A 12,943-nucleotide genomic window follows, 5' to 3' on the forward strand; every position below is an offset into this window, starting at 1 on the left:
GTAAATCTAAATCCTCCTTTCAGGCCAACATTTAATTACTTTACATGGCACACAGCGACTATAGGTCTTCTTGGAACACTGATAATGATGTTCATAATTAATAGTATTTATGCTTCCAGTAGCATAATTTTATGCTTAATATTGATCATTGTGCTACATTTATTCTCACCGAGTAAAAACGCACCATGGGGCAGTATATCTCAAGCATTGATATTCCATCAAGTCAGAAAATACTTGTTAATGTTGGATTCGCGTAAAGATCATGTTAAATTTTGGCGTCCGCAAATGTTACTGATGGTTGCGTGTCCGCGTTCCGCTTGTCCTCTTATCGATTTTGTGAATGATTTGAAGAAAGGAGGACTTTATGTTATTGGACACGTAAAAGTTGGTAAATTTAATGGTCAAAATAACGATCCTACGATCGAGGAATATCCGCACTGGTTAAGTTTAGTTGATCATATGAGAGTTAAAGCTTTCATTGAATTGACTGTGACAAAAACGGTGCGCGAAGGCATGCAACATTTAATAAGATTGTCCGGCATGGGTGCAATGAAACCAAATACGATCGTTCTCGGGTTTTATGACGAAGAAACGCCGAAGAACTTCTTCTTGGATTCTCAATACGCGACGACAATGTTTGAAAACAGTACAACGCTTCCGAATAACACTGTATTCCCTCTGAGGCAAGCAACAGGTGAAAAGAATCTAGATCCGGTTCAATATGTTGGTATGTGCTCGGATGTTTTAAGAATGAAGAAGAATTTATGCCTATGTAGAAACTTTCATCTGTTAAATAAAGCACAGTTGACAAAGTGAGTAGAAATATATTGTCACGAAAATATTTGTAATATCTATTATTATTACAATAATATGTATTTATTTATTTGCTTTTAGAAACTCGAATTTGAAATATATTGACGTATGGCCGGTCAACTTTTTCCAACCAACCGATCAAGATCCATTCGATACAACATCATTATTCATGCTTCAACTCGCATGTATCATCAATATGGTACCCAGTTGGAAAAACCTACATCTCAGAGTGTTCCATTGCGAAACTGGGGGTGGTAATGAAAGCCTAAGTATCTCAGATTCTCCCAATTCAATGAACGAATATCCGAGAATCTCGAATGAGCACAGAATTCGAAAGTCATTGAATTTGCTGAGAATTTCTGCTTCGATTAAAAAAATTCCGGAATGGGGAGAGCAAATCCGAGGTTTAAAGGGTAGACCTCTGCTTGAGCCAAAAAATCAATATGAATCAAGTACAGAATCTAATAATGCTTTGAGTAACGTGTCCCGAGCTTATATACTGGGGTAAGCATTATAACTAATTCTTCAGCTACAATTTTTTACAAAGAGAAAAATGTTTATTAATTTTATTTCTCAGAGTCAATCAACTGATACGGCAATATTCTTCTCAAACTGCAACAACATTCATTTATTTGCCTGGTCCGCCAGCCTCAAACACTTGGGATGAGGACGACATGTATCGACAGTACCTACAATCATTGACAGAATTAACTGTTGATTTACCACCAACAATTTTAGTACACGGGGTTAGTGCTGTTACATCAACTACCTTATAACAAAATGTATGAAAAGATAAGGGGAAATGTTTAAAATATTTTCCATTGATAAAAAAAGAAGACACAAGAGAAGATAAACTATATAATTAAATTTAAATTATATAATTATATTTTAAATTATTATTTCTCATATTAATTTAAAAAAAAATTATCTTAAATTCATATAATGACTATAACTGTAATTTATATTTAATTAATGATTAATATAATTATTTAGAGAATATAATAATAGTATAACGTAGCAAAGCAATAAGAATTGATTTAAGATTAACAGAAAATTTATCACGTCCGAAAGAAAGTTTAATATTGTAAGTACTAAAATTTATTACTGTGATAACGAAAGTATTGTGTAAGAAATTCTTCGAAGACAAATATTTTTTAAAATATGATTGCTATAAACAGAAATTAAAACTGTAAATATATCAACGGATTTAATTTATCCAATCCAATGGCGCAACATCCCAAATTGGGACAAGGCCTACCTCTCGTACATATGCCTCTGGTGCACACGTAGGTTGTTACACAGAGATATACGGGAACCTATTACAATCTTCTAATGTCGATTTCAAATGCAGTTTTTGAGAGGTTTTCTTGGCAATAGATACTCTTGATGGTTTGCCAAGATTGTTATAAAGAGGTAGCTACGAATACGTGAAAATTTTTTGAATTTGCCTGCGGGATCGAATCTGGGATCTCTGGCATAGCAGTCTCGTGTGCTACCAACTACGCCACGCTCATGTTCGCGGATTTAATTATAATGTAACTTAATATATTCTATATATAAAATACTATTGCCGTATCGCTCTTTTATATCGCATTTCATATCTGAACATTATTCAGTAATAATTATAAATATTTAAATAAATATGAATTTATTAATATTATTAGTGAGTTATTACAAAATTTATTCCCAATAAAAGGAATGATATTTACAAATATTTCGTACAGTACTGGACGAAATAAAGTACGCATTTTGAATGTTTTTACGGAATTTTTGTAATCATCATTGTAGACTAAGAAATCTTCTTTTTGCCTGATTCATCATTATGTTATCTGTTAGAACCGGCGAGTATTAAGTTCATAATGTTCGAAGTGCGTCATACTTCATTTTGTCTACTGTACGTGCTGTAGATATGACGCTTACAGCACTTGTGAGCATCATTTGTTCTTGTTTAATAAACAAGGATGAAACGACGCTTAAAGCGTTGTGAAGGACAAAGCGAACATAGCTGTAGAATGTAATCAACATAATAAATACATACATTCAGTTTCGGTGCTCACTCACTATGAACTTCATCATACAATGCGTGAGCGCCAAAACTGAATCATCATGTTTATTAAGCCCGTATTGGAGATTGAGAATTACGAACTAAATATTAGAATTTGATCAATGTTTACCAATCAGGTAAGTTCAATTTTAATCCGTTTTGTTCTGATTGATTAAGTTTTAATTACCAATTCTTATTTTGCAAGGCATCTGCGTAGTCTGTTGATATATTCAGGTACGATTCACTTTACGCTGCCAAGGCTTTCAAGCGTTCTTTGAATGATTAATTTGTAGAAGGCTACATTCCATTTCGCGCATGATTTGCATAATGTATCATTTTATCTTCCTTTAATATTTGGTGTAAAAAATAAGGATAAAAAACAAGGATCGCACCATGCGTGAACCGGAATGTACCTAAATTCTTTCTTTTGATTGATCAACGATGCATTTACATACCATAGCATTAAGATACCTTTTCATGTTGTCAGCATGAATCTGACCCACTGAACAATATGCACTGAAATAAGCTTCGAGGAAAATTCGTGGCCACAATTTATCAGCCGCTATTTTAGTTGGGACGATATTTGAGCGAATCAAAAGCGTTCACGCGCGCGCTGCGATCGATGTATCGATGATATGTACTATCGATGTATAGAAATCTATATGGACATGAATGGTATGCAAACAAAAATGTCACTTCAATTTTATTAATACATTCAATAAAATAATATTAATAACATTTTTCATATCCTACATTGTTAACACGTATGCAGGAATTATATATTTAATACAAAAATACATTTAATACATTTAATACAAAAATTCTTACTTATGAAATGAAATGTTCTTTTTACTTCTCTGCCCACATCCAGACACACAGTATTTCTTGTTGAGGCTTTGCACATTTTATAGTCACGCGATTTTATAATCTTTCAAAGTAATCTTTCAAATATAACCACACGATGATCTTGCTGATCATGCTCACTAAAGAACACTAATGCCCGTTTCCATCAATGTGGATTAACTTTAATCTCGGTTCAACTTATTCTTAGTCATTTTCTAATCTTTAGAATTAGACAAAGAAGAGTAAGACCGGAATCAGACTATGCATTGAAGATTGAGTTTAAAAATTAAAGATTGAAATTTCACCAATGAGAAGTTTTGGCTCCTTTTGTTCTGTTTGGTCAAACTTCAATCTTTTAATCTTTAATGAAGGCTTAAACACAATAGGCATGGGCAATAGGCACAAACAACAGGAAATAACGAGCCATCAGAGCTCTGAGATATAATATCGAACATATACTCCAGAACTCTGATTGGACTCATTATTCCCTGTTGCCTATGCCTATTGTGTTTAAGCCTTTATTTTTCAATGTGTAGTCTGATTCCGGCCTACGTTAAACCGAGATTAAAGTTAATCTACGTTGGTGGAAATGGGCATAAACGTAAGTGCACATTAGCATCTGAAAGCTTCTGATTCGCTCTTATATTGAAATTAAAATGGCGCTGATGAATTGCCATGATTTTCTATGCTTCACAATGAAGATACCCATTTCAGTATATATTTCAGTATATATTTCAGTATATAGTTCAGTGATCGGACCACGGCCTTATATTGAAAATAGCTGTGTTCAGTGGACTCAACATTTGAGTGAGTGCTCGCTGTTATTGGTGTATTCTTTTAGATCATCCAATCAGCATTTTAGATCTGGAAGAATACATCAATAGCAGCGCTCTCTCAACTAGTGAGTTAATTGAATGCAGCCTATGAGCGTCGAGAGTCATGAAAAGGCATCTTTGTGAATCGCATCCTGTGATAAGCGCAGTAAACGTAGTCGTATATGATATGTACGACAGTTGTACGTACACGTATATATATATATATATATATTTATCAATGACTCTATGCCACGTTGGCAGTCTGGTACTGCACCGTATTTTTGTAGGAAAGGTGTGATTCCATCAATTTACGCGTGCAAACATTTCTGAATGTTGAAAATGTGAGAATGCAGTGTGAAAAAGTACGGAAGGTATTGAACGAAATTTCTCAACAGTTCAAAGTGTGTGTTCGAGAAATGTGAACTACAGGGTGGGGCGAGAGTAAAAGTAAGAAGTAAGATTGGGCTGCCTCGCGTTTACGACTTGACGTCAATCGGTGATGATCATATATCGTTAAACGCTGAATGATTTGACAACTATTTCATTGTTAGTGCTTTGTTTAATAGCGTAAATGGTGAGAAGAGACAGTGTCCTAACTATATGAATTTCATATATTAGATAGTGATGTCATCAGACATGAATCTGTTTGATTTGCTGGAGGATACGTTTCTCAAAGGAGACGTTAAAGATGAGCTACTAGTTGACCATAATTATGGCGACGTCATCACGGTGAGTTGCCTATAATTCCATTTGTAAGCTTCTAATGCATTTGCTGTGTCATGAGTGGCTCATGTTTGACAGTTTATTTTAATCTTCATTCAAAACAGACTTAACCATATCTTCTCTCGTAATGCTGAAGAAAAACATATGTTTAGTTTAGAAATTCATTTGCTTAATAATTTGATAATAATCTATGAAGTAATTATAATATACATTACAAATTTATGACATTAAATTCAATATATAGTAGAGTACTAGAGTAACTACAGAGTATACTATATACATATAGTATAGACAATATTATTTTAAAAAAATTCTTGTAATTCTCGATTAGATAATATACACCATGAGAATAGAAAAAGTATTACAAATTGATATACTGTTGTGAGATTTATTTATAATATCAATAATTAAATTATCTTGTATCTCAAATTTTATCTCGATAAAACGGTGCAATTTTGTATTTCATAGAGGACTGTAACAATATGTAAAGAAGTTATTAAAAAATCCTATGGCGACATATTTCATTACATTTTATTTCATATTTAGTTCATTCAAGATTTTTTTTAATAATTGAAAAATTAGCTGCGAATATGAGAGACCTATTTATATATTTTCAACAAAACTAAAGCAGAGCGTACACACATTATGGCTATATAATTGTAGAAACATCAGAAATTGTACCGAAAAAATTTTATAATAAATTTGTCGAGTAAATCATGTTTAAATTTTTTTTTATTAAACACATATAACATATATGTCTGTCAGAACAAATAATTGTAACGACTGAGTTTTAGTATTAATTATTTCAATAATAATTATTGTAACTGCTTAAAACGTAACTTTAATGATCTTTGCATAATGGTGATTGTATTATCAAAAACTGCATATATATGTATTTTATCAATAAATTTTAATTCATGTTAACATATGGTACAAATATACACACCATGTGCTTTTACAGTCTATACTTTCATACAATCTCTGTATTATTTATATTTATAGTCGTTAATTTATTTTTATCTCTGTATCATAGTTGAGCTCATAATCTATAATTTTTATCAGAATTAAAAATGGAAGTTTCCTAATTTTGTAAAGACTGTGAACATTATATAAATATATATATATTTTATATATGTACATATGTCTTAATTTTTTAAATATTTTTCCTTATATTGTATACAGTTTATGTAAAGTTATAAATAAATTTCTGTCAGGAATTGAATCTGAAAGACATTTTACACTTATCGTCAAACCTTGTCATCTAAAATTGCAATATCATTCGAAGCATAATAATATTAATGTGAAAAAATCTTTTAAAAACCAAATCATACAGACTCTTGTCAAGAATTGTTCAAGAAATAATATTGCAGATACGGATAATTTATCTTCCAGAGACGATTTTATCCAGTGATGTTTATAACATATGGTGCGCCGGCTACCCACGTGGTTTTTCATATAACCTCAGTTCCAAGTTGCTAAAATAAGTAATATTTATTTCATTCCTCGACCAACAATCAACCGAAGATTTAAAATAAATTTTTCTTGTTCGTCACGTATGATGCAAACGTAATTAGAAACGCATCAGCACGTGGCAGATGCGTCACATGTTCGAAACGCAATATTTAGATCGAATGTCGTCTATACGAATTTTCATTACTCGGTATTTTTTTTTAGAGTACTCATTACAAGCTCCTTTTTTTTATCAATTTTTTTCCTTTGTACAGTAGTCGCTTTCTATTCGTAAAAAAAATTCGTAAATAATCTGTTCGCAAATAATTTACAAGCGCTTTTTTAACGCTGCGACAATGTTAATGTATGCACATGATTGATTAATGAGAAAGATTTCTTTCTGTTTCTTTTCGAGTATGGTCGAACCAGAAATTGAGAACCCGATCTTTACGCGGCGAATGACCTTTAAAAGGGTACCGTTATGTTACGGAATTCTTCGTAACCGCAAGTCTTAATTCTTCACGTACAAACCAATACGAAGTATTAAAATACAATAATTTATAATTCTTTCTTTTTTCCTATAATTATATATTATTATTATTATTATTAACTTTACTCGCGTAGTTTTTTAAAATGTAATTAAATATACAATATTTTACATTTCTCAACTTCAATTTTTACTGTTCTTTGAAGATATATAATTAAAAAAAGATTGATAATAGTCTGTGTCTTTTTTTAGATAAGGATAAAGGTTCTTCTTTAATTACAAAATAATTTGTGCAGCATTCGATTGATAAGAAAATCGGTTTGTAAAATTATAGATTTCTAAAACAAGGATAATTTCAAACATTTAAAACATAAAGTTAATAAAATCAGTAGTGAAATTATTTGAGTTTTATTTGTCATTATGTATATGTATACATCAGATAATACCTTTATTGCATTGATAAGAAGAGAATCATTTTGCTTCTCTGAAAAATGTACATATGATAAGCCTAATATCTCGTGTCCCTGGGTTCTTACTAGTATTTAAAGAGAATACGAGAATTCTGTAAACGAAATGGAACATGTTGTATTGATTTCGATTACGTAAGCCAAGGTTTCTGTTATTTATTTTCCTCCTTTCCTAATTTAATCTTAAGCATATTAATGATGCGTATATTAATGATACGTAAAAAAGACATATGCGTGAATTTAACGGTTTAATGATGTCGAATTTATTAGTGTAAATTTTATGCTAATATAATATATATAAAATTATCTATTATTAAAAGATTACATATTAGATTACATAAACGATGTCTATGTAATATTTCAGACAGAAGAATGCCCCATGAATTCCGATGATGATTTGTTTGCCTCGATCTTGAAGATGGAGGAGGATCCACTTGGTTTCAATTTGATTGGGAAGGATATGGAAACAGTCGCATCCTCCTCATCAGACAGTGGACTCTCCAGTGCGCTAAGTCTTTCTTATGAACAGCAATTGAGTCCGTATTTGTCGAGAACGGACAATAATGAGGAAGAAGATATCAGTAATTCTGACTTGAAAAGTCCGCAAGATTTTATGGACTTTGAAGCTGCGGTCAGTCCGTCTTTAGGCAGCATAGATAGTTCTGTCAAATCTGTCATGAGCTCGAATATCGGTTCACCAATTACCGACATGGCCGAAGAGATGGATTATGAGCCATCTTTAGTTGCTATTGTAACGCCAAACAATACTATGCCAAGTTTGAGCACTACTGTTGCTACCGAACAACCGGTTGTTAATATTGGTAAGTTCTTATCGCATTCAAGGAAACGTATAAGTATCTATGACATGTAATAGTAAAGATATATTAAACGTAAGGTTCGAACAATGTCATTGAATAACATATCATTATTTTGACTAATCACTAATACAATTTTAGCTTTAATAACATATTCAGATCTCACATAAATTGTATGTACGTTTAAGATGTGTTATCAAGATATGTTATCGGTTTGACATAAACCTGCCATTGATTTGAAGTTTCTCATTTTAAAAAGGATCATTTTTTATAATTCTAAATTTTAAAAGTATTTTTTTCTCTAATATCTCTGAAATCTCTACGTGAAAGTTCATTTTGTAATGTTGTATGAAAAGATAAAATATATGTTGATTCTTATGTTATATAGATTCAACAACTAAACAACAAGTTCAACTTACGCCACAAGAGAACGCCGTAAATATTCGCAATTTAACGTGTAATGGAAAACGAAATATTCGACAATTGATACGCGTCACTCCAATGGGTTCCGGTAATCCACGATCTATTCTATTGCCAGTAAGTTTAAAAGACATGAAGGAAGTCCGAACTATTAAAATCATGACAACACAAGCAAAAAATTTGAAAGGCTTCAAGATTAATCAAGCAAACATAATCAATAAACCCATTCAGGTAATATATGCATGTAATATCTAAAAAAAAACTGTTTAATCAAGGAATCTTGATTTATGTATGTGTCTATGAATTACGTAATTATATTATATTTATAATATATCGATGTTATTTATAATAATGATACATATTAATGCTGTTTTTAAAAATGACTTTTTTCATGTTATAATTAGATGACTATCAAACAAGACGATTCGAGCAGTGATAAAGGTTGCAATTCCAGTGATGAAGTAACATCAGAAACTGACTCGACTTATCCACGATTAAAGTTAAATGCAGAAGAAAAGCGATTATTGCAAAAAGAAGGCATTACATTGCCTAGTCATTATCCATTGACAAAGCACGAAGAACGTGAATTAAAGAGAATCAGACGCAAGATTCGTAATAAAATATCTGCGCAAGATTCTCGCAAGAGGAAAAAGGAGTACGTGGACGGATTGGAAGATCGCGTCAAACAGTGTACAGAAGAGAATATAACTTTGCTGAAAAGAATAAAAGCTTTACAGTCGCAAAATCAGAGTTTAGCCGGCCAATTAAAGAGACTACAAGCCCTAATACAAAAGGGCAACAAGAGCGCCCAACCGGCAACTTGTCTGATGGTCTTATTGCTTTCGTTAGCTCTTGTCGCTTTACCGAACTTGCGACCACATTCCAACAATAATAATAACGATTTAACAGAACAGGAACAACCAGAGAAAACATCACTCCCAGGTAAATTCTTATATAACATATCATATTTATAATTCAATATAAACTTGAGGAGTATCGGACATTCGCAAATATTTTTTATTAGATTTAAAACTTTTTTATGCTTATCTTTGATATTCATTATTTACACAGTTATAAAACAGATAAAATGTCAATAATCACATCGGAGTTATTGATAAAAATATCCGTAAAATTTTTACGTAACATTCAACATAGAAAATGAAATTAACTGTAATTCAAGATTTTTTTGAAGATTAAACTAAAATATTAGCGAATTTAAAAATATTTAATGCAAATAAAATTGTATAATTCGCATATACATATACATATATTTATAAAAACATAATATGTAAAGTGTACATACCTATATGTATAAAGTTTACTACACATTACTATTATTATTTGAAAAAAAAACTTCCACGTATTTATTTCATTTTATTATAGAATATTTCGTAGCATCGAACTGCATGCGTAGCAAATTCTTCAAATTTGACAAATAAATATTCTTGAATTTCGTCACAGTTGCACATTGCATCGATGTACGTGATATTTTATTGGCTGTTTAAATTTGGCTAGAAATCATTCAAGTACATACGAGTTCTTTGACAAATTTCTTTGATAAAAAACAGAGTTCTCTGACAGATTTAAAAGCGATATTTTATTTTCTATAATTCACAAAAATTTGATTTTAATGATGTGCAGTAAAAATTGACATAAAATAAAGAAATACAATAACCAAAAGAAGAAATTCAGAAAAAAGGCGAAAATTTGGAAGAAAAATGCCTATTTCAAACTCCAAAAGTTATAATCTTTTGAATGTCTTGTTCAAAATTAACAATAAAAAATCTGTATACACAATGTGAGAACAGTGAAAACTGTAACAGGCTTATGGGATCATTAAGAAGTTGTCTTACTACTTTCTAAAGGGGAGCAGGGAAACACTCATCCTTTCACTGATTTCATTTATTATTCAGACTTTTTTCGTATAATTTATGGCATTCCTGTTAAAATAAATCGACTTTTAAATGAAGAATAAATTTAATGAATAATATCCAAAAAGTAAGCATTTTTTTATTTATTATCAATGAAAATTAATTATAAAAAATATTATCAACACTTTTCAATCTGTTTTCGGATACTTTACATAAAAAAGAAAAGATGTGTATATTCGATTTTAAATATTTATCTTAAATATTTAAATTTTTTGTTCATTTCATAAAAATATTTCATAAAAATTTTTAATGATAAGTTATACATTCAAAAAAGTGTTCATATTTTTTATGACATTACTAATCGACATTTTTCTACTTTTCATTAAATGTTTAATATATAGTATAGATAATAGTGCTATACAGTTTTTTTATGGAAATAACTGCTTCCACAGAATGGAAAACCAAGTTTTCCATTTAAGAATCTATATTCAAAATGCTGATATATCTATGAATAACAGTATGTGAGAGAATATATCTAATAATCTTTCAAAATTATAAAGTTTCAATTTTAACACATTGACATAAAAGTAATTGTTCGTGCTCTTGTGTGATAGATTGTAGAATGAATTTAAAGTACTTAATGAATATATAGTTCTTACTGCATATATATAGTTAATAATGGAATAATAAGTTGTGTCATAATAATCATATTCGAGCTGCTATTGTAAATAATCATTTTAATTTATCATTTAATTTTAGGTCGCTCGAGAACTTTATTATATACGAAGCAGCTAATGGATGAAGAATTACAGCAATATGGTGAAGAGTTGTTGCAGGAGGTCGAGGGTCTTCTAGATCACGATTACAGTCCAGTAATACAAATGCCTCTCTATAAACGCCCTCGTATTGACAGCGAAGCTACTCCTAAATACATCTCTTCTATAAATCATGTGGGAGGTACGCTTGGTTTAAAACCAGATCTTGCCATCTCAAAGACGAAGAAACAATATATCGAACCACCATTGGATGATATATGGCCACCGCCAAATCCAGGCGGACAGAAGACAGTCAAAATGGATAAACTCGAAACTATTACCAACGAGCTCAAGATTAATATTTCTGATGCTGAAGGCACTAGAACAGTTCTTATCAAGATGCCTCATGATAAGTAAGACGGAAGATGTTTACCTTTGCAACGATACAATAGTATCTTTTTCGACTTACGAATTTTTACAGCGATTAGAAATATATTTTATTATTAGAGCAGCAAAAAATTAAATTTTTTCTGAAATTTTAAAATATTATATTAATAATCAACTTCATCAAAACAATTTTATATGAAAAACAATAATTATATTCAAAAGACGTAATAGTCTTGCAACTGTTGAATACAAATTATTACGAATAAACAGTACCTATCTATGAATGTAGCAATCATTTTTCAAAAGGCAATTATTCAATTGTGTTTTCTAAATGCAATCAATATACATTTCTCAGCAGACATCGAATCATCGATATTATCTATTAACATAATGATTAATAATGTTAACTGTTAAACTGTGAACCGCAGGCGGCCGCAGTCAAAGTCATTTTTGTAAGAACGTTTTCTTGTTCGCTAAATGTGGTTCATATACATATATATATGTGTAGGAGATGATAAATTGAGGGAAGGAGGAAGAATGTTCTATGTGCAAAATTTTTAAAGAATTTTTATGGATTAGACGATATTAAATGTTTACTTATTTATATATGTGAAAAGCAGTATAAGTATATACTATTATTCTTAGAATTTTATGATTACAATTAGCGATATTTTAAAATAATGATAAGAAACTTTTTGTAAATAATTAAAACATATACATTATATATATATATATATATATAACATAAAATTTATACACATATTATTACTACTTTAATGTTGAATGATAAATGAAATGAATATATCTCTACAATTGATAGAGATGTAAAATAGATACAAATAATTTACAATTATTATGACTAGTATGTGTAAATATATCCACACATGTACGAATAATTTTTGTTATAGAAAATAATAAACTCATGATATAATCATATAACATGATACATTAATCATACAAGATTCTCACAATAACTCTAATAATTTCGATCTTTGGTTTTATTTAATTTTTATTCAGTTTTATGTACACGCTTGATTTAACACTGTTTAATTGA

General features: G+C 30.4%; 2 protein-coding genes across 2 annotated transcripts in view; both read left to right on the plus strand.

The window, feature by feature from the left end:
- Positions 1–1,589, plus strand: part of LOC105624303 (solute carrier family 12 member 9) — a 4,260-nt gene extending 2,671 nt beyond the window's left edge. Inside the window, exons 6-8 of the mRNA XM_012205662.1 lie at positions 24–812; positions 895–1,317; positions 1,391–1,589. Of these exons, the coding sequence (XP_012061052.1) occupies positions 24–812; positions 895–1,317; positions 1,391–1,589 (1,411 nt within the window). The remainder of the gene's footprint in view (positions 1–23; positions 813–894; positions 1,318–1,390) is intronic.
- Positions 1,590–5,139: 3,550 nt separating this feature from the next.
- On the plus strand, positions 5,140–11,919 carry LOC105624242 (cyclic AMP response element-binding protein A-like). The gene is made up of 5 exons (XM_012205601.1): positions 5,140–5,244; positions 8,006–8,462; positions 8,845–9,107; positions 9,281–9,818; positions 11,507–11,919. The coding sequence occupies exons 1-5, from the start codon at positions 5,140–5,142 to the stop codon at positions 11,917–11,919; spliced, it is 1,776 nt and encodes a 591-aa protein (XP_012060991.1).
- The last annotated feature ends 1,024 nt before the right edge of the window (positions 11,920–12,943 follow it).

The sequence above is a fragment of the Atta cephalotes genome, assembly GCF_000143395.1.
Source record: "Atta cephalotes unplaced genomic scaffold scaffold00075, whole genome shotgun sequence".
NCBI classification, from domain to species: Eukaryota; Metazoa; Arthropoda; class Insecta; order Hymenoptera; family Formicidae; genus Atta; species Atta cephalotes.